We start from the raw sequence: 24146 nt of genomic DNA, 5'->3' as shown, positions 1-24146 counted from the left end.
TACTACTAGCTGTTTGATGTTAACATGACTAAACCAATTGGGATGATTGCAGTTGAAGCATTTAATCAATGCTTGCTGTCCCTGTTTGAAAGAGAGCACTGAATGTGCTCCATCTTCCCTATTGATACATGAATTATTCTGCAAAGAGAGTAGTTGAGAAACTTCATTTCTTTTAAGAATGTCCTGTATACTATCCACATTTCGTTCCCATACAGTACGATGGGAATGAGGATTGTATAGTAGACCATTCAGTTTGGTGTGAGTTTTGATGTCACAGTCCTTAAAACACCTGCTGCATTCATTGCTGGCATTACTTGCAGTGTTTTTCAAGTAATTGTTAGACTGTAAAAATCAGATGTGTGTCTTAAATGTGAGAACTTACACGGGGATTCTGTTCGGTAGATAGCAAAGAAAAATTTATAAAGCTGGATTTTTGTCTTCATTCATGATCTGTATGCTCAGAGTGTGGAGGTACAGTGTTAGTTTCGGTCTACCATGCTTAAATATTCAACTGGAAATACATCACTATCATTTTCCTTGTTTTTCTTTCATCTGTATGGTAGCTTTCATCACCTGTTTAGGTGGTAGTGGAGTTCCAAGCTCTTCTCCAATTGAGTGAGTGGGATGAAATTTACTCTCGTTGACAGTGGATTCTTGATAGAACAAATCTTCAACACCCTCCTTCCACTGGGCATTTTATGCCTCCCTTTCTTTAATAGGGTCTCCCCTTTGATATTTGGGTTATAAACCTTTTTTTACATTGATAAAAAACTGACATTGTTTCCTATTGTAACATTTAAGTGGTCACAGTGGAATTATACCGTATATGCAGACATTGGTGATTTAATGGGAACCTATAAAAACCGATTCCTGGACTAGGATAACAGCTCACTTTCTTAGACACGTTTTCAAGACCTTCAGCCTTTCTCATTGCGATGGTGATTTTGGCTCATTGAGATGGCTTTCGATTTTGATTTAAAATATTGTATTGAAAACAACTGTTTGTGTAATTATAATGCACCAAGAATGTGTATAGTGTATTAATTAGAACTCTCTAAAACATTTTGTCACTGTAAAAATAGAATGTTGCCATTTTTCAGGCTTTTGATTTTGACAAATAGCTGAAAATCCTGAAATTGTTTCTGTTTGTGTTGTTGTATATCCAGTATTAGTTTAGCATGGATATTGATGGATATGGTTTACTATGCAGTTAATTTTAAGATGTTCTTTAAATGATTGTAATCATACTGCATAGTTCTAAAATGTGCCTTTTCGTTTGGAGGATGATTTTCATTTTTACTAAGTAAAAAAGATCATGCTTTAGTTTCCCAGATAAGCACTGTAGAAGAAGAACTCAGGAATAACAAATCATTAATTGCCCGTACTGCATAAATACACTTAAGTCCATCTTTGCTTATAACAGGACTCTTACAGTATATTGTGTTCTAAAAGCAACACATAAATTACAGTATGTGCATAATGTCTCAAGATTGATTCTGTGGTAACCCAGGGGAATAATTGTTCTATAGTAATAAATCCATAGGATTGTTTTTATTGTATTTGTCTGATTTTGTCATTTTGAATATTTTCTGGGAAAACTATAAAATAAAACATAAATGCATGGAATCGGTGAAAAAAGTACATATTCAGGATGAGTAATTCTAGCAGTTCAGTTCGATCATAGAGATGAGGGTCTAGCAGTAGTAAATAAAATAAAATAAAAAATGAATGTTACTGCACATGCTGAAGCATACTGTACATAAAGTCTGAATTAACATTCTGCTGACAGTGTATTGAGTCTTTCATTTCAGACCAGCACTGTTTTAAGAATGAAATCATAAAGAAGGCCAACTCTGTGAGTCAAAAGCAACAGCCATTAGACTATTGCCAAAATTATAGAAATGGATGTGAATATTATACCGTACTAAAATATGTGTAGCATTTTTAAAATTGATATGAAAAGCTTTTAATCTTTATTTGTTTATATATGTATATTTTATGTATAGTTCTTTGTCTATATTAACCTTAATATAGAGATGCAACGAGAATATTTTAACATTAACATTAGCTTAAATTCATACCAGGGTGTTTAGGTAAACTGTAATACCTACTTGGCCAGAAATAAGAGTTACAGTTTCATGGGTTATTGTAATTAAAGCCGTGACCAGAATCCCACATATCTGTATCTGTGCATGTCTACTTACAAATAACAGCAATAAGTTTAATGGGAATTCAATTCTTTTTTACATTTAAAACATAACAAATGAGCCATTGATTAAAGCATTGCTATGTCAGCAAAATACATCTGTGAATCTAAGTTATATAACATTCCCCGGTAGACACAATGATAGATCCTTTCCAATGTATGGATAATGACTTCTAGTGAGACTGAAAGCATTTGCTGAGTAGATCCAGTCTTTATAAAGATGAAGTTATTTGCTAATGCACAGAAGTTGATGGAAAAAAGTAAAGGTAAGAGGTGCAGGACTTGGTGGTGGGACCCAAGACACTCAGCTGTGTCCCTAAATGTGTGTCCAGTTAGTCAAATACATGTAAAGAATCCTACAGTTGCCTTGTCCTGTCACAGGTATCACAATTTAAGTATTTGAATTTTGTTTTGAATTTGTTTTAAAACTAGTAGTTTGTTTTAAAACTAGTAGTTTATTTTTAATCATCCTACTTGTTTATACTGTTATTATAGAATATATTTATATTTTTTTGATAAAATGTTATTAACTCCTAGTGATACAGAAAGCATTGGCTGATGTATATATTTTCTTGTTAACTATGACAAATCAGTGAACTTGACAATTTTATAAGTACAAATGTGAGATTTTTAAGTAGCACATTTTTTACAGCAGCAAGATCTCTGTGGTGAAAAGTAAGTTTTGTCTTTACCAGTGCAGACAAAGAAGATATTTTTAGCCCAGACTTGAGATAGGACAGACTACATCCTTGCAGCAGACTGTGACAAAATCGGAGTAGCATGTCCGATTAGTAATCGTGAGAGACTGAGCACAGTCAGCCCGGATCCCAACATCTCCAAAGTGTGCAGGAGACAGTGATAAAAAATACAGAAAATGGATCTTTCTGCAGGCACTGATGATTATGGGTTCATAGCTTTGAATGTCCAAAAGGAATTGATGAAATAAGAGGCTGGTTACTTTTTTAGAAAAAGAAAAAAACTGTACCTACAGTATACCTGGCTGAAGAAGCAGCAGAAAAAGTGAGCCAGATGCCTCTCCCAACCCACATTTGCTCACCCCCCCGGTGAGCTCGTCGAAAAGACATTTCATTGCCAGCAACTACTGCTGCATGCTGTATTGTTGTGCATTTAATAAATAAACTTTGATTTGATTTGAATTCTTTTGTACAGATTTATTGCACAAAGTAACACAAATGGAGAAATAAAGTTGATTAGAACTTCATTCTAAACTTTGTTCGTTGGGACAATACAGAATATCGATTAACTGCCGTTTTGGGGGTTTTGGGCTTCAGAGGGATAAGTTCATGTAGAAGTAAAAATAATGCCTTGCTCCAGGATACAGCCCACGACCTTGACACTCTCCTCTGATGTGTCAGCCTGATTCGCTGTGCTGGTAGTTGGCGCTGTGCAGCACCGCATGGGCCAGCCATTAGAGACATAATTCATCATGCAGGAGGGAGTGCTGGGAAGGCAGTTCCCAGGCAGCTTTGATGTGTCTGCTTTTCTGCACTCAGGCAGGTTTCCCTGAGCTCATGCCGCCAGACAAATGTGGCTGACCTCCAGCTGTCACTGTCGTCTTGGCCCAGTTGAGTTCTTATGAAAACCCTCCAAACTGCCAGGTGTTGTCTGGCTCGTAGTGAAACGCAGCAAGGCATATTTACTAATCTGGATACCAGGAAAAGCGTCTTCTCCTTTTTTCTTGAGGGAAATTAAATTGGATCATTGTGGATTTGTGGTGATAAATAACACACACATTTAAAAATAGTTCTTCCTGTTTTGAATGCACAAAACGTCTGCCTTCATTTGCTCGTTTGTTTCTGATCTTGCACAACACTTCGAGAAGAAAAGGGAGCATTGTAATATTTCATAGTCTTAACTATAAAAGCACTTAGGCCCTGTAAGAAAAGTGATGGATATAAACTAGTTTCTTTTAGTTTCTAGCTGACTTGATGAATAAATGTTTGACCTTATGGTTGAGTCATGAGGATCAGTAACTAAAATTAAATATTTTCATGCTACAGACCAGCAGATGGTCAGCCCAGGAAGATGTTTTCTGCCACCTGATTTTTTTTCAGCACCTGCTTCTTACAATTTATACACTCGCAGACATTCACTTAAATGCCATTCCTCACTGCAGGTTCCAGTTCAAATTTTCTTAATACTACATTTTTCTTTTTTTCGTGTCACAGCTCAGCCACCCTGCATATAAACAACAAGTTATATATTCACCTTCAATCTAAAGGTTTTTCTTGCTAGCAAATTGAATAGAAAGAATAGTGTTTGTAGTCTAGAAAATATTTGATATATCATATTCCTTTTTTAAGATATAGTAACCATTTTCTAAAGGCCTATAACACGAAAGTTTGATGTGAAGTGCATCAGAAGGCAGGGTGTTGTTAAAAGTAAAAAGAAATAAAAATAATTTGTGCAGTAATTTAACTGTAATTTAATTGTACTGTTAATATTATAGATTTGTATCTAATTTGTGGAAAGACAGACAGATTTAAAAGAGTTCTACAGTGATTTTTTGTTCATATTTATTGTTTTGGTGTGCAATATCCTATATATGTAGCATGGTACTAAGGTATGAAAAAAGTTTTTTGATTTTATTCACAGTGATGTTTCAATTGTTTTTGTCTTTCCAGTTTGTTGACAACATATCCTCAAGAGAAGAGATTGATCAGGCAGAGTATTATCTGTACAAGTAAGTATGGATTGCTGTTTCATTTATTCCTGTATAAAAATGTGAAAATATAAACCCCAGTTCTTGTTTGATTGCCATTAACTTATGGATTCACATCCTGTCTCCTGGCGAGTCAGTATCCTCTTCGTGCCCACACTGTGGATTTTATATTTCCTCAGCTGTTGTGGGATTGTCAGAAAAAACAGCCAGAGTGCGTGGACTGGTTAAAATGAACTTGATAAAATGTCAAAAAGTAAAGAAGTCCAGACTTCTGCCAGACTAATACAGAGCACCTGAACTGATGTCTAGACTAGTGTCTGACTGATAGCGAGAGTGGCAGTAGAGGCTTTGTAAAATGATTTCTGAAGGGTCCGTAGGACCCAAGAGTTAATTTTATTTTCAGTCAATATCTAAGGCAGCAGAATCATGTCTAAACCTGGCTGTGACACAAGCATCAGCTACTAAGATTTTTATATGGGCTGAGTGGTGGAACTGTGGCTAAGGATCCGCGCCTGTGGCTGGAAGGTTGCCGGTTCAAATCCCGAAGCCTGCAGAGGAATCCTCCTCTGTTGGGCCCCTGACCAAGGCCTTTAACCCATGCTGCTCCAGGGGTGCTGTATAAATGGCTGACCCTGCGCTCTAACCCCAAGCTTCTCTCTCCCTGTCTGTGTGCCTGTGTGTCTCGTAGAGAGCAATCTGGGGTATGCGAAAAGACAAATTCCTAATGCAAGATAATGCAAGCTAATAAAGTGATCTATAACTACCCTTGCAAAAAACAAATCTGTAAATAAAGATAATGAAACCATACATATATTATCTTGTATTCAAGAACTTCATTAAAAGATGAAAAGTGGATTCATTGTAAAAGAGTGAATGCTAGAAGGGAGTGAAGGAAAACAACATTAACACATATTAAAAGTAGAGCAGCAGTTTTAATATGTAACTAATTTAAGTAGGAGAGCATACAAAAATACCTTAATTTTGCTTCTGCTATTGGTACAGTGTCAAGGGCAGGTCTCAATACTGGTGATATCCTACTTGGGTGACATCTGTCTTGTCTTCTATATGCCAGTAATTTGGAGGCATACTGTATGCCTCCCTCAACATGATGTCATGATGTCAGTTTCTGAAAAAGGAAATGACATTTCTCCTATCTTCAGTAACAGGTTTTCAGTATTTTGTATAACATTTCAAGTAGTAAAATAATGTGATTCATATAAACTTTTATATAATCATCTTATTTAATTAAACAAAATCTACAAATTGTTATTCATATGTAATACATAGTTTAATTAATACTTTGATGTAAATGTTAGTGACTGGTGATTTCATTAAAAAAATATCTGCCATAATTATCTCTATTTTCAGAGATATGCAAAAACACAAAACATACACCCTAAAAATAATCAAGACTTGATTATTGCTAGTTTTTGTGTGCCTTTTCCTTTCACTGGCTTCCTTCTTTTTTTAATGAAAATTCGTTATCTATATTCAGAGGCCTCTCATAAACAAGATAGAGTACTGTATTTACAGTATATGTGGGTCGGGAAGAGGAAAAAAATAGAACATCCTTGCTCTGTTAGTGTGGACTAATGGTTCCCTCTTAAATTCATTTTAAAGGAAAATAACCTTTAAACATAAAAAACATAGGAGAGATTACAAATGAGAGGAGGCCATTTAGTTGCCAAATTGAAGAATGTCATGCAGTTGTTTCTTAAAAGAAGCCCGTTTTGACAAGATGGCTAGTTAGCTTGCTTGAAAGTCTTACAACACTTTGTGGGGGAAAAAAATTCTTGTTTTAGATGCACTTCCTTGTAGTTTCCACTTGTTTTTCCACTGTTGAACCTGAACAAGTTAATTGAGTTGACTTTACAATTACTGCTTCAAGACTAAATGGATTCTCTCCAGTATGAGATCACTTTTTATTAGTATAACTGACATTTGACCCTTTTAGCATATAGTAATTGTTTACCATCCATAGTAAGATGATGTGAAATCTATGGAAGATTCAGAAGAATTTAAGTATGAGCACATTTTTCCTGCTGGACTGTATTAAATGATATTTGACTCCCAGTTGCCTGTCAAAACTGGAAATCATCAGTTCCAATAAAATAGATTATTTAAATGTGTGCCCAGACAGTGTTTTTCAGATACTGAGCAAGTACACATAGCATACAGTATGTCTAAAGCTGAAGTGCAATATTTCTTATCTGTAAGTATGCAGACTCACTTACTCACTGGTACCACTGAGCTCTTGTTTTTAAAATTATTGGTCATTTCATTTGCATAATGGAATGTTCAAAGTATTAATGGGATTTTTTTAAAGAGGGCTGCTTTCATTCAGTGATAGCTGTTTGTATAAGATATATAATTGCTTACAATGAAAGAGTCCCTTTTAGAATATTAATTAGAATTTTGCTCATTATATCATGGTACTTGAAGTCCTTTCTTCATGATGTCATGAACAATTGCTAAAAGAATGGAAAACGCTTTTCAGTTTTGTCATTTTTGCATTATGTGCAATGCATTAAATATTACTTTATTTTATACGCTTTATAGTGCTTCTTTTGACCTTTTAAATATATTGATGTTGTAATTTCTTGTCACGTCTCTAGCTTATTAATGTAACTGATTAAAAGCAGCTCATATTAAGCAACATTGGAGGTTTAATGCATTAGATTATTTTAACCACAAAGTTTGTACAGCAAACGTCTGTTATTGTGTATGTGTTGTGTTGGTACTTCATTAATATTGGGTCATCATTTCAGAAAAGGAAAGGAAAATCTACTGTTAGATTAATAGCCAGAAAGTTTTTTGGCTTCTTTTTTTCCCCATTATTTGGAGTAAACGTTCTCTCCCTTTTCAACACATATGTTAGTAAAAGAGCATATCCACACTGTATGAGAATAGTGGGTCAAATAGATCAGACAGGTGAAGCTGCTGAGGACTGAGCTCAGTAGCATTTCTTCCCAGGGCCACTCATCAGGTTGCCTGTTCCGTAATGGTTTCTGTGGTGTAATGAGGCAAATCAGCCACTGTTAATTTACCATGGCCAAGCTACTGGGAGAGTGAATGCCAATCTTGTGATTTCCATGGTTCTTCAGCCAAGACCATTAACTTGGCACACACTCAAAACAACTCAGTGTCCAATTCGCGAAGCATGTCTAACGTATGTTTTGGAGTGGTTTCGCATGGTGTGCCAGTGTGAGCCCCTCAGATGGTCTTCAGTTCTGAAAACTGTATTCATGGAAGACAGTGTGCTTAGCATAAATTGCACTTTGAAAGCCAGATACCACTCTTTTGTCTCTGTTTTGTACCAGTTAGCTTTAAGGTTAGGTTACAAGTATAATTATTTATAACCAGAGTTAAAGGACATTTACACTACTGTCCCCCTTTGTTTAAAATGTCTTAATTGAGCTGTGAAGAATAAAATGATTTTTTATTATTTTTTATTATAAATAGGTATATGCAGTGTGATCTCCCAGCATGTTGGTGAAGATAATTGTTAATTTTGCACTGCATGAAGCTGAGACTCTGGGTAATGAGTCATTTGAATTAATTAAAGCATGTCATTTACAAGGTCTAATATCATCAAGCCTTGCTTTAAACAAGTGCTTTTATTTTTTAGTTTAGTTACAATTTCACAGGTTTGAATAGCACAACTGAGTGTTTGACAGGCGTTGCAGTAACATGCTATTTCCTATTCAGACAATAAATTAGGTCTCATTTCAGAATAAGACAGTGAATAAGAGATGTAAGTTAGGATATGATGTTCGTTTTTCTAAAGCATGAAACAGCATTTACACATCTAATGGGTAATATTACACAGTCAGAAAAGTTGGAAATAAAGTTTAACAACTTTAACAGTTGCAAATCATGGCTGTAAATCTGAGTGAGAAACCCATATTGAGCACATCACCAGACTCCTGGGGAAATCTTATTCCTGCATTGCCATAGCAACAGCAGCTCACCCCATCGCTTTGTGCTCTGCTCTCAACCTATCGGAGGCCAAGCTAAAAACGCTGGATTATTAATGACATCTGGGGGGTGCAGAATGACGCCAAGGCCTTCGTTTTTCAAAAAGTGATTTTACAGAAACTACCATTATCTTCATCACTGAAACCAATTAAAACAAGTAACAAAAAACACCAGGATCAAAAGTGAAAGCATTGTTTTGCGTTATCATTGCTTTCGTACCTTTGTGATCAACTGACAGTTTCCCAGTTAAATGAAGCTGAGTCCTACCTTTTATTCCTGTTATATAGACTGATTTTTCTTCCTATTGTTTGGTGTATGATTCTGTGCATTTTTTTTTAGATCTCTTTATCTCAGTATGGAACTTCTTTGTGTCTCAAGACCTAAAAAAGCTTGAGCCTGAATGTTGTGTCCTTCTCTTCCTATGAATTGCTTGTTTATTCTTTGCAAATTAATCTACATTGTAAGTTATCATTAAAATAAGAGTTTATTATGGCCTTTTTCCTAAATATACTGTATGCCTTCCACTGTATTTGTGCATTCTAATCATGCTGATCTTTATTATATAGCACAACATAAAAAAGGTAGTTAGATTTTAAATGAGAAAAAATTATATTACAATACTGTGGCGAATATTGTAATAAAATATTAATGTAATATTGTAATATAAATAAAATGTATGTAATATAAAAATATATTATCTCTTCTGACATACAGGTTGTCGTGCAAGTAGATTGATTCTACTAACTTATAGTTGATTCTGCCATGAATCACTGTGGACTGTATTAAATCAGGAGGGAGCAACATGAATACAACATCAGATTTTTTAATTTAAAAATATATTTTTTCTCAATGTCTACAACACATAAACATAACTACAAATTGTGAAAAGTATCTAGTTATCTAGTTCTCTCAAGAAAGGAGGCATTGTGATGCTTGTGAAAGTGGGAAAACCTGAGAGTTGTGATCTTTAAATTGTGCTTTGATGTTTAAACCAGGAGTTCCTAAACTTGCTCTTAAACAGACCTCAGTGGCCTCTGATTTTTTACAGTTGAGATCTGTGCCTTTCATTGTACTGATTGTACAAACTAATATAAACTAATTGCTTTCAGTTTATAAATCTTTAGGTATTTCGGTACATTCATAAATGTTACTTGGTGACCTAAAACCTTTAACTGTTTAGAATGAAAAATAATTAAGGCTTAATTAAGCAAACAGTTTAGTTTGTGAGGCTTAATTTGAATTGGAAATATCTGGAACACAAGCTGAAAGACGCTGTGGTCCCCAGTACTAGGTTGGGGAGACCTGATTTATGATGTAGTTGTATATTATTTTCAGTGCTATTCCAGAACCCCTGATACATGCTCTAGTAAGATGTGAAAGCAGAAGACCCTCCTTGTTAATACTTCTGAAGGCTTACACTGGGTTGTTTATAGTGTGGGGAATTCATATACTGTATCTTTTTTTCAAAGGTTTTTAATTTGCTCCTTAGAGCAACATTTTATGTAATAAAATAAAAACTTAACAGATCTGAGGGGAAGCCCGAGTGGACATCGATGATTTCAGTTAATTGGCAAATGAATACATGCTAAATTCTGTTGCAAAGGTAGAAGGCTGAAGCCATCAATTGCCAGTTCTTGTAGTCATTACTCAGGTGCTTTAAATGCAGGATTTAACAAGAATTTGCTGGTCTAATATCATTTTGTCTAATATTATACAATATATGGGATTCACACATTGTTTTTTTTTTCCCCCTAATGCGATTAGGTTTCGTCATAGTCCAAATTGCTGGTACCTCAGAGAATGGACCACGCACAGCTGGGTTAGACAATGTCTGAAGTATGAGGCCCGTGACAAGGCACTACACACCCTGAAGAATAAGGTATTGTACAGTTTCTAGGAACAAAATCAAAGTCCTACACATTGTAGAATGCAGTTTCTAGCTAGGTCTTTTTAGACCATACAGTACGTTCTGTCTGAATTTAAATCACTAGTTTTGCCAGAGCTTTTATCTGTAAATATTCATAAGATACTTTAAAGTTTAATTTGTCTTAGGGGCAGAAGTTCTGATCATTATTCTGGTTACCAGGACCAGAACTAGGGTATGCCCTCCTCTGGGCCCAGTTACAGTGTTACATTTGAAGAACTCTTTCATTGAGTGACAGGGATTCATTTTGTTTTCTTTAATACTTGAGGAATGCTGAGGTCTGGATGCCATGAAATGGTTAAACCATCTCATTCCAGCTCCTCAGAGAGACGTGCACTTCATAGTCCTCAGCAATTTGCACAAACTGGTGTTCATTCCCTCCAATCCCTTGTTAAATTCCTGCAGGTACAGCAGTCTGTGGTTGAGGATTGTCTGGAATCCTTTCCATTTTGATATGAAATGTTTATGTTGTGACATATAGTCACAACACAATAGTATAAAGGTGTCTTTCGTGTCCTATTTTAGAAGTACTTTTCCCTGTATACCATATTAAACTGTATTAAACCATATTATACAATGCCATATTAAACTGTCACCTATGAAGCTTTATCTTCTTCATCCTTTTTTTTTGTAAGGATATGGTCATTAATATACTCAGCCTCAAAAGAAACGTATGGCTTAATAACTGTCACTTAATAAAAGCAATTAGCAAACTTTCTTTTCTGTAGAAGGTGCCCTGACATTTTATTGAACAGACTCGATATTGGCTGGGTGAATTCATTATGCAGATTAACATTTGTCACCAACAGGGCTGATCAACAGGGGATGTACTGTAAAAGTCACAGTCATATAGCATGTGTTGCCACTGCTGGAAACAATAACAAACTGTACACCTGTGATGCATGCTTTGCACCAGGTTGCAGATGCTGTTTTATGGGATTATGTATCTATTGCTCTCATAGAGTCTGAACTAGAATGTGTTGTTCCAGTGGTCTCTGAGCCCTTCGATTTCACATGTCATCCTGGTTCATTCAATTAATATTCAGTGGGTATCAGGTCTGGGGAGCAGAGCATCCATGAGATAATTGTCACATTCTCATCTTGCATCTAGCCTTTGTTACACGTGCTGCAAGAGGATGTGTGCTGTCCTGCTGCAGTGTTGTCAATAACGTGGTGAGCCTCCAGGAAGGACAGCAAATAAGGTCTAATGACTTGATTAAAAGTGGCGCCATACAGTCGGGATTGTCTGTCTTTGGCACAGCAGGATTTATGCTACCTCTAAACAGTCTAAACATCTCTTAGTCTCTTTTCTGGAATAGCTGACCAAAAGCAGTCACACACTCATCTCATGCCTCTTAGGGGCAGATCTGGGGGTATGAACCCTCTCCTCTAATATCCTCTTTGCCCTGTCTGCACTTCTACAGGCAGAACTCTCTCATCCCTCCCAGTTTGTCTGGGATTGTGTTCCCTGCAGGAATCTTCACTTTGTGGTCCCTACCCCTAGCTTCTCCATTTTCTCTATGTGATTTTCTCATGCATCTTCCTTTCACTCATCTCATTGTATTGCGGAGAAAGCAGCACTGCCCTCAGCCCAGAGTTGTGGGCAAGGGAAACATCTCTTTCATTCCTCTGTCCTGCCTCTGGGTCACTGTAAGTGCAGAACTTCCTCTCCTCTTCCTGTGTGTTCTCCAGCTGACTCTGTTCTTCATTGCTCCCCATGGCTGTGAGCCTGTCATGACCACTGCCCTCCGGGAGAACAACCACAAGATTTTCTCTCACTCCACAGATGTCCTGCCAAGGCTTCCCCTGTCTTTCTTAGTTGGTAGAAATTACCGGAGCCTGTCTGGTTTTCTCAGTCCGAACCTGTCTGAATGCACTCTTTCTTGGTCCTCCATCAATGCACTGACTGACAGAGTCCTAATCTAACACTTTTCTTCTCATTTGGCCACAAATTCTTCACTGTGGAATAGAACCAGCCTGGAGACTGAGATGGTTTCCTGCTTTTCTTGCATCACTGATTTGGGTGCAGTTGGCGTTATGAAAGATTACTACAGAAATGGCTGTTTTCCTGGAGATAGTGATCCTTCTATGATTGAGTCTGGGCACAGACCGCAACTCTTTCTTAAACTCACTTAAGAAAGGTAAAGGTGACTGGAATTTCCACGTGAGGTATTTCACTTAAAAGTTTTGTGTGAAAATCAATGGGACAGTATTTATACATCCTGACTCTCGGAAGGCTGCTTATACTGTGATTGTGCCATCTCTTGCTGATGCCTTGACACACCATTTTACTCTGCTGTATAACTGGATTCATCTTATACAAGTTTTAATGAAGTAAACAGATGATGCTCATAACATTAAGTACCATCTCAAACAACATATTGTTGCACTTTAACCAGAGGTGTTGTTTAAATTATGTGCTTCATTCTTTACATACCATCATGTTCTCCATATTAATTGCCAAAATAATTTGTATCAACATGTGGAAGTTAATTAATAAGCAAACTGTAAAGTTTTTTTTATTTTATTAACATGCTTTCCTGTGTCCTTGTGTCTCTGCTCCTCCTTTGAAAGTAACCCTGTGTATCCTGGGAAAATGTTTTAATTAATTATTTTGTTCTTCTTTCTCTTTGAATTCTTTTCATTTTATGACTAAAATGGAAACAAATACTTTTTAATATATGCTTCTTACTGCTGTTCCAGATACTACTACCTTAACATATTTAACTAAAGAGACATGAGTACTTTTTTGAAAATTTAGTTAAAAATGTCTCAAATAATTTTAAACTAAACTTAATAATTTCCTGTTAATTGCTGGCTTGATGCTTGACAGTTTTTTTTCTTTCCTGCAATTTTATTTAAGGTGCAATATGGAATATTTCCAGATGACTTCACATTTAATTTGCTGATGGATTCCTTTTTAAAGGATAAAGATTATGAAGGTAACACTCATGGGAGATACAAGTGTTGTTAATGATTTACGCTGACAAAGTCTCCTGGTGGAAATGCTTTGTGATCCTTTATGTTAATATTTCATTTTTCTGTCATTGGCTCTGCCATACAGTATATGTGTTATCTAGTGATTAAACGAGGTGGGAAGTTAGAAACCTGCTTGTGTGCAACGGAATTTAATACATACATTGAAAGATTTGGTAAATAAAATAAATGATCTCTTACTAGAGCTAATTTTAAACTTAAAAAAAAATTAGGATTGCTAACTATTATTTGCTGTATCCCATCTACAAAGCTTACAACCACACACGAGACAGAAGAAGTAGTCAGATTTCTCAGACACCCCAACCTTTGAGTCATTCATCTTTTAACACTGTCTCAGGTTGCGCAGCCCGGTGCAAAAGGAACAGCACCTCCTGCTGGACGAGAGGCATGTCGCTCATAGCTAGTGTTGCACTAACAAGAGCATTGGGGTGGTCTGAATGGCTACCCCATACCATAATAAAGAGCTTTCTAGCATGGGATTCCTTAACAGGTCTGTCTCACTGTGCTATGCGCATTTGGCCTGTTTACATATTACGATTTCAGACAGGTATGATGGCTCCGTACCTCCTTATTTCCAATAAGTGAGGTTCATGTTGGTCTGCAATGCTGTTGGTTTAGAGTTGGGATAAAAAAAAAGATATTTCATTCTGCAGGTGCTTTCTCTGTGGTGGTGGAAGTGATGTTGCAAGAGGCTTTTGATCTGCCCTCGACTCAGATTTTGTCACTACACGCTCTGACCAAGTATTTAGAAACCAAGCCTGAATTCAAGGTAATTAAGATTCTGATTATGTGGCTGTCTCTAGTAAATGGTTAAATTATATTTAACATGTATTTTAAGGAAATTATTTTAATGAGTATGTATTTATGAATCTTTTTAATTCTGTTTCAAAGGTATTGTGATTACAGATTTGTGAAAATTATAAAGACACAACATCATATTTGTGTTACTACAAAAAGCAAATCATTCTTATTTTAAGTGTGAAGCTGCACACAATGACTGCTTGTATGATAAGTGATAAAGCATGTGATAGCTTATCTCAGTTTACATTTCTAACTACCTTCTTGTAAGAGTTGATAGTCTTGTCATAGCCTTATTTTAATGGGGTCAGGGAAAAACAGAAAGGCAACAGGACTCTAGCTATCTTCAGCTTCTCTGCGAGTTGCAATTTAGGAATGCTTGAATCCTGTATTGAAGAGAGAGTACATTTTGTTTATGGCAGCAAATCATATATTTAGAACACTTGAACTTATTATTCATGGAAAAATGATAAGGCTTTGTGTAAAAATGATGGAATTTTTTCTCGATACAAACTACACCAGGCTCCATAGTAATGGTTTGAGAAGATTAGTTTTCTCAGATTTTATGAGTGTTATGTTATCATATAATTTTATTTTTTCCAAGGCACTGATGTTTTGTGGGTACCGGTATTGAAAACATTATGTCCTGTTGTGAAAAACATTTTATTTTCCTTCAACTCCATGCTTGCATGTTTTCAACTGACAATTTTTTTAAGCAGCTTTAAAAAGCTGAAAAAAGAATTAGATGACCTCCCTTTGTTATCATCACTGTTCCACTGCTGGGTTACACTTTTGTTTGATGCTTTTTATCAGCTTTGTTTAGCTAGTCTGATTAATCATGAACGTGGCTGATTTCCAACTCGCACTTTTTTGTCTTTTTTGTTTTTAAATCCCTCCAGTGGGAACAGGAGAGAAACCTTGGGGCCGGGTTTCTGATTGCAGCTATGAAACAGGAGAACACCGTCGGCTTCAGTTCCCAACTGCTTGGCTACTCTCTGCTCGGTGCCTTGTTGAGCCTTTCTCTTTGATTCTCTTGTGTTTGATAAGGGCACAAAATAATGAACACTTTCATGTTGTAAAATAACCTAATATCCTTTCAACTGTCAGGTTTAGGAGATGTTTTGAAATGATATTTTTATGATACAAAAATATTTTTTTTATTTTTTATTTTATTATTTATTCAAATAATTCATGTTCGTAACTATAAAGTATCTGTATCTCAGATACGTGTGTGTCCCTATGCATGTCCTGTTACCCTATTATGCAATCCTACCACAAGCATCTTAGAAACATTAGTTGAGAGCATTTATTAGGACAAGGATTTGTCTAAAAAAGTTTACAATACCACAGTTCCACATGCTTGTTTAGATTATTTCTTGTGTAAGACATAGTTAATACTGTTCATTAAGTAGCATGTATTCAGACGTGCTATATAGTACTCCAGCTTGGCAGATTTATTTCAGAAGGACCTTTACAGAGTTGACCAATTTGTTATGTTTGGCTCCTAAACTGCACCTAGCTGGTTTCTGCCTTAATGTGTGATATTATACTAATTTGAAAGGAAGCAGTATGTGTACAAACTGTTTCTTCTGCCTTGTCTTCAGGTAAAGTGGAACTGTGCAAAGGAATCCATGCCGTCTTCCATCAGATGCCACTGATGTGGACGTCTGGCTATCTCAGCAGGGCCTTGGAAGTGATGGAGAAAGTGTCTTTGTCACATGGCGATTTCAGACTGTCAAAAGAAGTAGTGAGTGTGAAATACTTTGTGACTTCTTTTTTCTGTGTTCTGTAACATTGAGTTCATCAAACTGAACTTCTGCGAGTTTAAAATGTTTTTGATTCATCAATCCATTTTCCAAGCTTCTTCCAATTCAGGGTCGCGGGAGAACCGGAGTCTAACCCTGGCAAGAAACACCAGTCCATTGCAGGGCAGGCAGACATGTAGCACGCACACACTCGCACCAGGGCCAGTTTTCGCAGAAGCTAATTAAACTACCTGTGTCTTTTTGGAATGTGGAGGGAAACCAGAGCACCTGAAGGAAACCCATGTGAACATGAGTAGAACGTGCAGACACCACACAGATAGCTCCCCAATAATTGAACTAAGGGCCTGAGAGCTGTGAGGCATCAACACTAACCACTGCAACACTGTGCCACTCTGTATTTTGGATCCTTTGTTCAAAATAGGACTTAGGCCATGGATGTTAAAATAGACATTATAGTATGTAATGGTGTTTAATCATGCCTTATGGCTTTGACAAGCATAAGCCTTTAGCTGTACATTTTTCTGCTGACATGCAGAAGTGAATTGAATACCAGAGTTTTCACAAGATTGTAGGTTGTAAAGCTAAGAAATAGAGCTTTTCTTCCTCTCTTGTGGTCTTTTAAGGACAGCTGTTTATTTTTAATTAAACTCTTATATGTTGACTGAAGAGAGTATTTATCACAAACATCAATGTTTGGGATAACAAAAAGCCCTTGAAATATGAAATGAGAAATGAGTTCTAGGAGATGCAGACATCCAGAGTGCTCTATTAGTCCTACACCCTGGAGATAACTGTTTGAATTCAGGACATATCACCCACCTCTAGGACCTCTTTATCTTCAATTTAATTAACTACTTAATGTTTAATTCCTGAGACAATGGGCTCTGTATTCTGTTTGAGAGGACTGTGTTAATTCAGGTTAAATGTAATTTGATTCCAAATCTGTCACACAATTAAAATATTGGCAATTGTGAGCAAATGGGAGGCAGAAATAAATGAAGACTGAAGAATAGACTGTATAGAAGGCAGGAAGTCTTGATGGAAGGGAGATATATTTTAACAGATGGGTATGCATACACTGATGACTTTCAGTAAGATATTTGTCATTACAGACTTGGCTCTATTATTATACCAGTATGGAACACTAAACCAGGAAAATGCCTCCAGTATAAAGAATGCTTCATGTGTATCTATTCATTAATAAGTGTACTTGTTACATTTTGTGTGCAGCAACAGTTGAGAAATAAGGATATATTTTGCTATGTTTTCAATTTATGACTTTAAGCTCAGTCATGGTAAATAAAATAAAATAGGGTAAGTAGCTTTGCCTAAAGTATTACAACTGTAAAATGTAATTAATTACAGCAGTACAAAGGGTCATTAAAACAATTTTCTTATTGTTTTTTTCTCTTCTGTACTCTTGCTCCTTTCATCTGGCAAAAATAGCCAAAAGATGTAATTGATACTGCTTGCCTAGTTGTTTTACGTTTATCAGGACTGCCTTACAGAACATCTTTAAGAAATTGTTTGAAATATGAACAGTGCTTTAGATTGTTGCATATTAGCCTTTTCAGTCACGGGTTGCTTTTCTTTGCAAATGAGTAGAAATAAAAATGTAATTGAATTGTGTTGTTCTTACTAACTTATTTATGAATCCCTATTCTAGGGTGGGGTGTTTGAAAGAAACAGAAACAAAACATAATTATACAAAATTTAGTGTGAAATTGATATCAGAATATAACTGGATAAATAAGCATTTTCTGGGCAGGCTATGATTACAGTGTATAGCCATTCAGCAAGAAGTTTTCTTCTGTTGGGTTTTTTGTTCTTTGCCTGGTATCATATAGGCATCCAGAATTATCTCTGAAACTCCATGAATGAGAGAAGGGAAACTGACAGGGTCCTGACTGGCCTCTGTTTTCCCGAGAGCACTGGCCTTGCACGTCAGAGATCACCATTGATTCAATTTGACTTCAGCATAATCTGCGGATTACATTAATGTGATTTAAAGTAAATGCGGAGAAGTTGTAAGACCACTTCAGGCATCCTCCCACACAGGATCTGAGGGCAGAATAGTGTTATTTCAGTAAGGACTTTAGTGCAGGAAAGCGAGACTGTAACCAACTTTTCATCTTATTAAACCATACTTTTTATAAAATTCCCTGGGAGTGCCGTAATTCTGCCTTTGCAATTAATATAGAGATTTGTAGCATTGCTGTGGTCATTTCAGTTTTGAAGGATAAAAGCTCAACTTATTACATGGAACTTTGTCCTTTAAAAATAACTGTTTAGTCTGTGCTGTTCTATGAATGTATTTACTGCACTGATGGATGTGACAGAGGTGCGATCATTCAGATAAGGCACCACAAATATGACAGGAAAGCTGTTTTTTCTGTCTGCCCTGAACACAGTCATACCTTCTGGTAGTTAACCTTGACCAGTCAGCTGCTGAAGTCATAACACCTTATTACACTTTTAACATTCTTGTACCTAGCGCTGTTGTTTAATGAATGAAGACATTTCAGTTATGTTTCTGAGGTTACTATGTATATTACTAAGTCATGTACTCACAAAATCTTCCAGTTAAATTGACTCTGAATTGTGATATGCTAAATAAAGATTTCCTTATTGAGAACATTTACCCATAGATACATCTGAGCAGCTTTTTCTTCAGAAACAAAAATAAATTCTGTTCTGCTCAAGATGAATTTAAAATGCCTTAAAACTTTCATAAAAATGATAGAAATCCAAAGCCCATACCTTTTTTAAGTCCACAACATGTTCCATCAATGTGTTTGATATAAACCATCGCAGGGTTTTCTGACACTTAAGAATCTGTGTGGCTCTTACTGATAAGTATGTAAAACTACACATCTAAGGTTCTATGTATTTGGTCGAAAAGCTATGGTTTTGAGGCAGTTACTCCTGCTGTGAATGACTGTCAGTTTTATCTACAGTTTTAAATGTTTCATTTTTGCTAGCTAGAAAACAAGGCTTCTGAAGGCATGTGAATAATTTATAAACACTTTTTATTTAAATTAGCATTTAAAAACGGCAAATATTCTTTCAAGCAGTGAGTACAGGCCAAATGGTAGAAAGATAACTTGTGAATAAAGAAAAAATAATACTGGACGATGAACCTGCTGTGAAATATTCTTCATCAGAAGTGCGGGAGATAGACTTGTGCAGAGTCAGTTTTTATTGACCTGAATAAGTACAGCAACGCTTTGAGTGTTAGTCCCGTTCTTTGAAATTCTTAGTCTTGTTCTTAACACCTTATAGAAGGAAATTAGTTGCTGTAGCAGCGGGACAGTGGCTTGGGCAGTTTTACAGGCATGGTGCTGTACACATTGTGTGAGGTCTGGTTTTTCGCAAAGTAAGATGGTCTGAATCAGCAGATTAGATTACACTCATTGGAATCCTTAAAATAACTTGAAACGACTTATATGTGAGGTAGAGAACCTTAAAATCCATTCTAAAGTTCATGTGCAGATTAGAGAGGGCGTGAATTATGTGCTGAAGCCGAGTAACTTCTAGTTTGCAGAACTTGAGATATATTGAAGCCTGTTTGAGAAGAAATCTCAGTAAGACGTGTATCAATATTTCAACATCATATAAACAGAACAAGGATTAGGTATTCCTAATATGTGCTTTAGATGAAAACCCAGGGTTAAATGGAACATTAACCTTTCAAAATTTAATCAAGAGTTTGGTTTCAGCACTTTCAACAACCACTGAAATCGCAAACTCTGTGAAGCTGATGTTGGAAACCTATGAGCATAACCTAAGCCTTGTCATATATTTTAAAGTTAGACGGACAGATGTAAAGTGCAGAAACCCCAGTGGTCTGTGATTTTAGTTTGCCAGTAAATCAGAGTGAAAAAGACTCACAGTTTTAGTTTTATCTTTGTTTTCAGAGAAGCCTATAATCATTCGCACACAGTATGTAGTGAATTTTCATTTTATCAGAAAAATATAATTATGGAAATGAGAATTATCTTGTAATGTAGCTTCAGCTGTTCTGTGTCCAGGTGTCATATTCCTGGATATTTATGATAGAGAAATAGTAAGCCATTGAGATGCCTCACATATTACATACCCTTCCTACAGTATTTCATATTGGCTTTAGTTATTAAATTATTTGGTTGCTTATACAAAACAACTGACACGTGGACTGATTTATACAGCCTGGTATTTTAATGGAGCAGTTTGAGTGAAGCACCTTGCTGAAGAGTACAACATCTGTGCTCCACTTAGGTGTTTAACAAACATCCTCTTAGTTACGAGTCCACAGCCCTGACACCTCCTAGCTGCTGCTCGCTGCAGCCTTGATTTGGCTGCGTGGTCCATGTGTGGTGCAGTTTTATAAATAAATGTTAGCGTCATGATTGTACTTACTTAATGACAATGTTTCATACAGGTATGAAACAAAATCAGGCCTATTCTTCTTTTAAATTGCAGTGTCTTGCATTGCATTTAACTACTACGTTTTGATTCCACACCACCACTTCCTAATTCTCTCGTGCAAACTGTTCTGCACATTTCTTCTAGTCTCCAAAACCTGTAAATCTAAATTTGTTTCCCTCCTTAAAAACACATGCAAGTAAAAAATGACAAAGTGCTTCTCCACTGGATCTTGAAAGATCCAGGTTTGCTGACCAAGCTCTACCGGAAATACGTTAAGAAAATCTTATATATTTAATTCTGATTTTTTACTCCAAAGCTTACAATTTACTGCATTCTGCTTTTATGTTAATTCAGAAATTTAAAATGTAAGATTTGTACAGTGATGTTTTTAAATCATACTTTTATGTATTAACTTTGTATGTAATGCTCATTTTGTTCTGTTCACCAGGCTATTTATTGAAGAATGCTGTTTTACCTTATTGTCAGTACAGAGACAGTCAAGTACCTTTTGTATAATTTGTTTCATGTAATGTTTTTTTTTTTGCTTTAATCTACCAGATTGAATTTCTGGAGGTGATACTGCTGGACTGCTCCTCAGTTGTACAGGCTACCACAACTGAAGGCACAGATGACTCTCAGGAAACCAAGACCAAAGCAGCAGATCTTGATGACGAGGACCTATTAGAGAGGGAAAAGCTAGCTGAATACACAAACAAATTCAAAGTACGTTTAGCGAGTAATCCAGTGGTATTGCCATGGTATTTTCTGATCAATGAGAAAAGACATCTCGTGAATGACATCTAATACTAAGGAATTTAACACTTAAATTTGATTACATTAGCGGAATCCGGATAAAAATATTCAGTGATGTCCCAGAGGCTTTTCTCAACACGTTCTAATTGCAAAATCAGTGTGGACACCTTAAAATATACTACAAAGTAATTAAGTGCCGAAACACAGTGTTACCCAAGTACCCCTTGTGGACGATACACTGAAAGTTTTCATGCTACTTAGCAATATTTTCAGTGCTTCTCTGCACACAAAGTCCTTGATGTTTGTTTTTTTTCAGAATAATGCAAAAAGCAACAATGGTTTCCATTATTTGCCTTTGTCCCATGAGCCCTGGTTTTATAAGTGGAAATTGTCAATTATATTTAAATTAAATAGAAACCAAATTAATTCAAAACTACGTTTTATAAATAATGGATATAAAATACCAAAATCCTAAATTCTTGGGATGTAAGGGATTCATGACTGCAGTCGTGCAAAATCAAATTGTGGTTTTCTGTTTCCAGCACTCTTCTTGAACAACATGTGGAAGCTGCTTTGCAAGATGGGTTTCTTACCAAATAAAGCTTTAGATATCATCTATACAATAGTGTTTAGACATTTGAAAGGGTTCAGTACAGAGAATCATCGCAATAAGCCACATTTGCATATAGTCACGTCCGCCCCTCTAACATCGCTTAATGTACTACAGTACATAGTATGTATGGGCAAAAGACATATGTAACCCTCCCTTATATGATAATTAAAGTCCTAATGCATTGGCTTTGTTAATTAAAACACAGTTTATCAATGAAAACAAACAACAGTAATCACAAATTTATAGTAATCTGCTAAAAAAAACAAAATGTATCTCTCCTCTGTGTCCAGCGGATGCCTGCACTTTTCCTCTCTGCCTCTTGGACTAGCACACCCCCACTGTAATAAGAAAGGTGCCTGTAAAGTCATCTCCAACCTGTCATTCCACACACCGCCGACACAGAACCAGGAGTGAGGTTCAGTTACTAGCTAGATTCATCTCACAAGTCTAGTCTAATACACAAGAACAAGTAATAGGTTTATTCCATGCTGAAAAAAAAAGAAAGAGAACACAACGTTTCGGCCGTGGAGCCTTCTTCAGGTGTGAGAGAGACAGGGCAGTAGGCAAAGGTAAAGTAGCGGGAGAACAAAGGTTGGGAGGGAGGAGGAGTGAGAGGCAGGAGCAGGGGACAGAAAGAGAGGCCAATCAAGAGGTGTGAAGTCAGAATGGGTGCAGAGAGGTGTGAAATGAAACTTCCAATGAATGGAGAAAATTTAAAAGAACAGTAATCTGTCGTTAAGGGAAGGGAGAATGTGTGATCCTAAGGATCTCTAGGATCACACATTCTCCCTTCCCTTAACGACAGATTACTGTTCTTTTAAATTTTCTCCATTCATTGGAAGTTTCATTTCACACCTCTCACACGCTACTTTACCTTTGCCTACTGCCCTGTCTGTCTCACACCTGAAGAAGGCTCCACGGCCGAAACGTTGTGTTCTCTTTCTTCTTTTTTTCAGCATGGAATAAACCTATTACTTGTTCCTTTGCAGCCTACGCATGCTGACGCAGCTACCCACCTGAACTAGTCTAATACACTGCTGTTTTGAAAGTCGCATTTAATAACCTTCGGCTTGGATTCATCCTGCTCTGCTCTTCTTCCACACAGATCTATTGCGGCCAGACTGAATCCCGAATAAGAAAATTTGCAAATGTTAAATTCACAGATGTTGAGATCCTACTGTATATGTAATTTACAATTTGAATTCACAAGCTCTTTTACCAGCACTGAAGCCCTGCTGCAAAGTGTTGTGGAAAGAGTGTTGTCTCTTTAGAGCACCCCAATATGTGAGTTCTCTATGGATGGATCACTGTCAGCAGTCTGTTCTTTTTCTTTTAATAGGAGCTGTGCAGTAAGCTTCAGTCGCTTGACAAGGTCGACTCGAGGAGCATGGTGACCCTTACCGCCCACCTAGTTGACGAACAGCTAGTTTCAGTGGAGGGCGCCGACATTGCGCTGTACGAAAAGAAGCTCCAGGAGTGGGAGGAGGAGAGAGAGCAGCTCATCAGGAGAGAGAGGGAAATGAGAGAAAAGGCACGACTGGAACGAGAGGCCAGGCTGGCAGCCAAAGCGTCAGCGTAATATAAGAGTCTGACAAAAACATCACAAATTTGGACTCTTAATGTCTTCTACATGCCAGGTTTGGAACAGTTCAAACAGTCATACGTCATAGGGGACATATTCTATTTTAATTGGCTGGGTATGTTCAAGAATTCTCATAAATAGAATAAAATAGCATTTTGTTGCATTAGATCCTAAAGGCACATTTGTATTTTACCTGCACACCAGTAATACCCAAAATACCCATTTTTCAAATTGTGAAGATTGGCTACATATATTTGAATAATGTGTAAATCCCAGTAGTAGTGTAATAGATCTTTGTAGATAAGTTATATTCTAAATTGCTGTGCTTGAAAGAATACTTTTAAATCTGTATTGGGGCATTTGAGTAAATAATGTAAACATGAATGTAAACAGATTAAAATGTTATATAATTCAGGAATTATCATGCAAGGGGAAAAAA

The 24146-nt window shown here is 36.5% G+C and overlaps 1 protein-coding gene across 1 annotated transcript in view; it reads left to right on the top strand.

The window, feature by feature from the left end:
- The window catches only part of mrps27 (mitochondrial ribosomal protein S27), a 32225-nt gene extending 8302 nt beyond the window's left edge, over window positions 1-23923 (top strand). The window contains exons 4-11 of the mRNA XM_088629134.1: window positions 4852-4910; window positions 10632-10746; window positions 13655-13733; window positions 14442-14557; window positions 15486-15588; window positions 16191-16333; window positions 21318-21482; window positions 23465-23923. Coding sequence (XP_088485260.1) covers window positions 4852-4910; window positions 10632-10746; window positions 13655-13733; window positions 14442-14557; window positions 15486-15588; window positions 16191-16333; window positions 21318-21482; window positions 23465-23704 — 1020 coding nt within the window. The 3' untranslated portion in view covers window positions 23705-23923. The remainder of the gene's footprint in view (window positions 1-4851; window positions 4911-10631; window positions 10747-13654; window positions 13734-14441; window positions 14558-15485; window positions 15589-16190; window positions 16334-21317; window positions 21483-23464) is intronic.
- The last annotated feature ends 223 nt before the right edge of the window (window positions 23924-24146 follow it).

The sequence above is a fragment of the Lepisosteus platostomus genome, chromosome 4 (assembly GCF_059453375.1).
Source record: "Lepisosteus platostomus isolate fLepPlt1 chromosome 4, fLepPlt1.hap1, whole genome shotgun sequence".
Taxonomy (NCBI): domain Eukaryota; kingdom Metazoa; phylum Chordata; class Actinopteri; order Semionotiformes; family Lepisosteidae; genus Lepisosteus; species Lepisosteus platostomus.
Note: the sequence above shows the minus strand (reverse complement) of the source record. Positions and strands in the feature narration are given on the sequence as shown.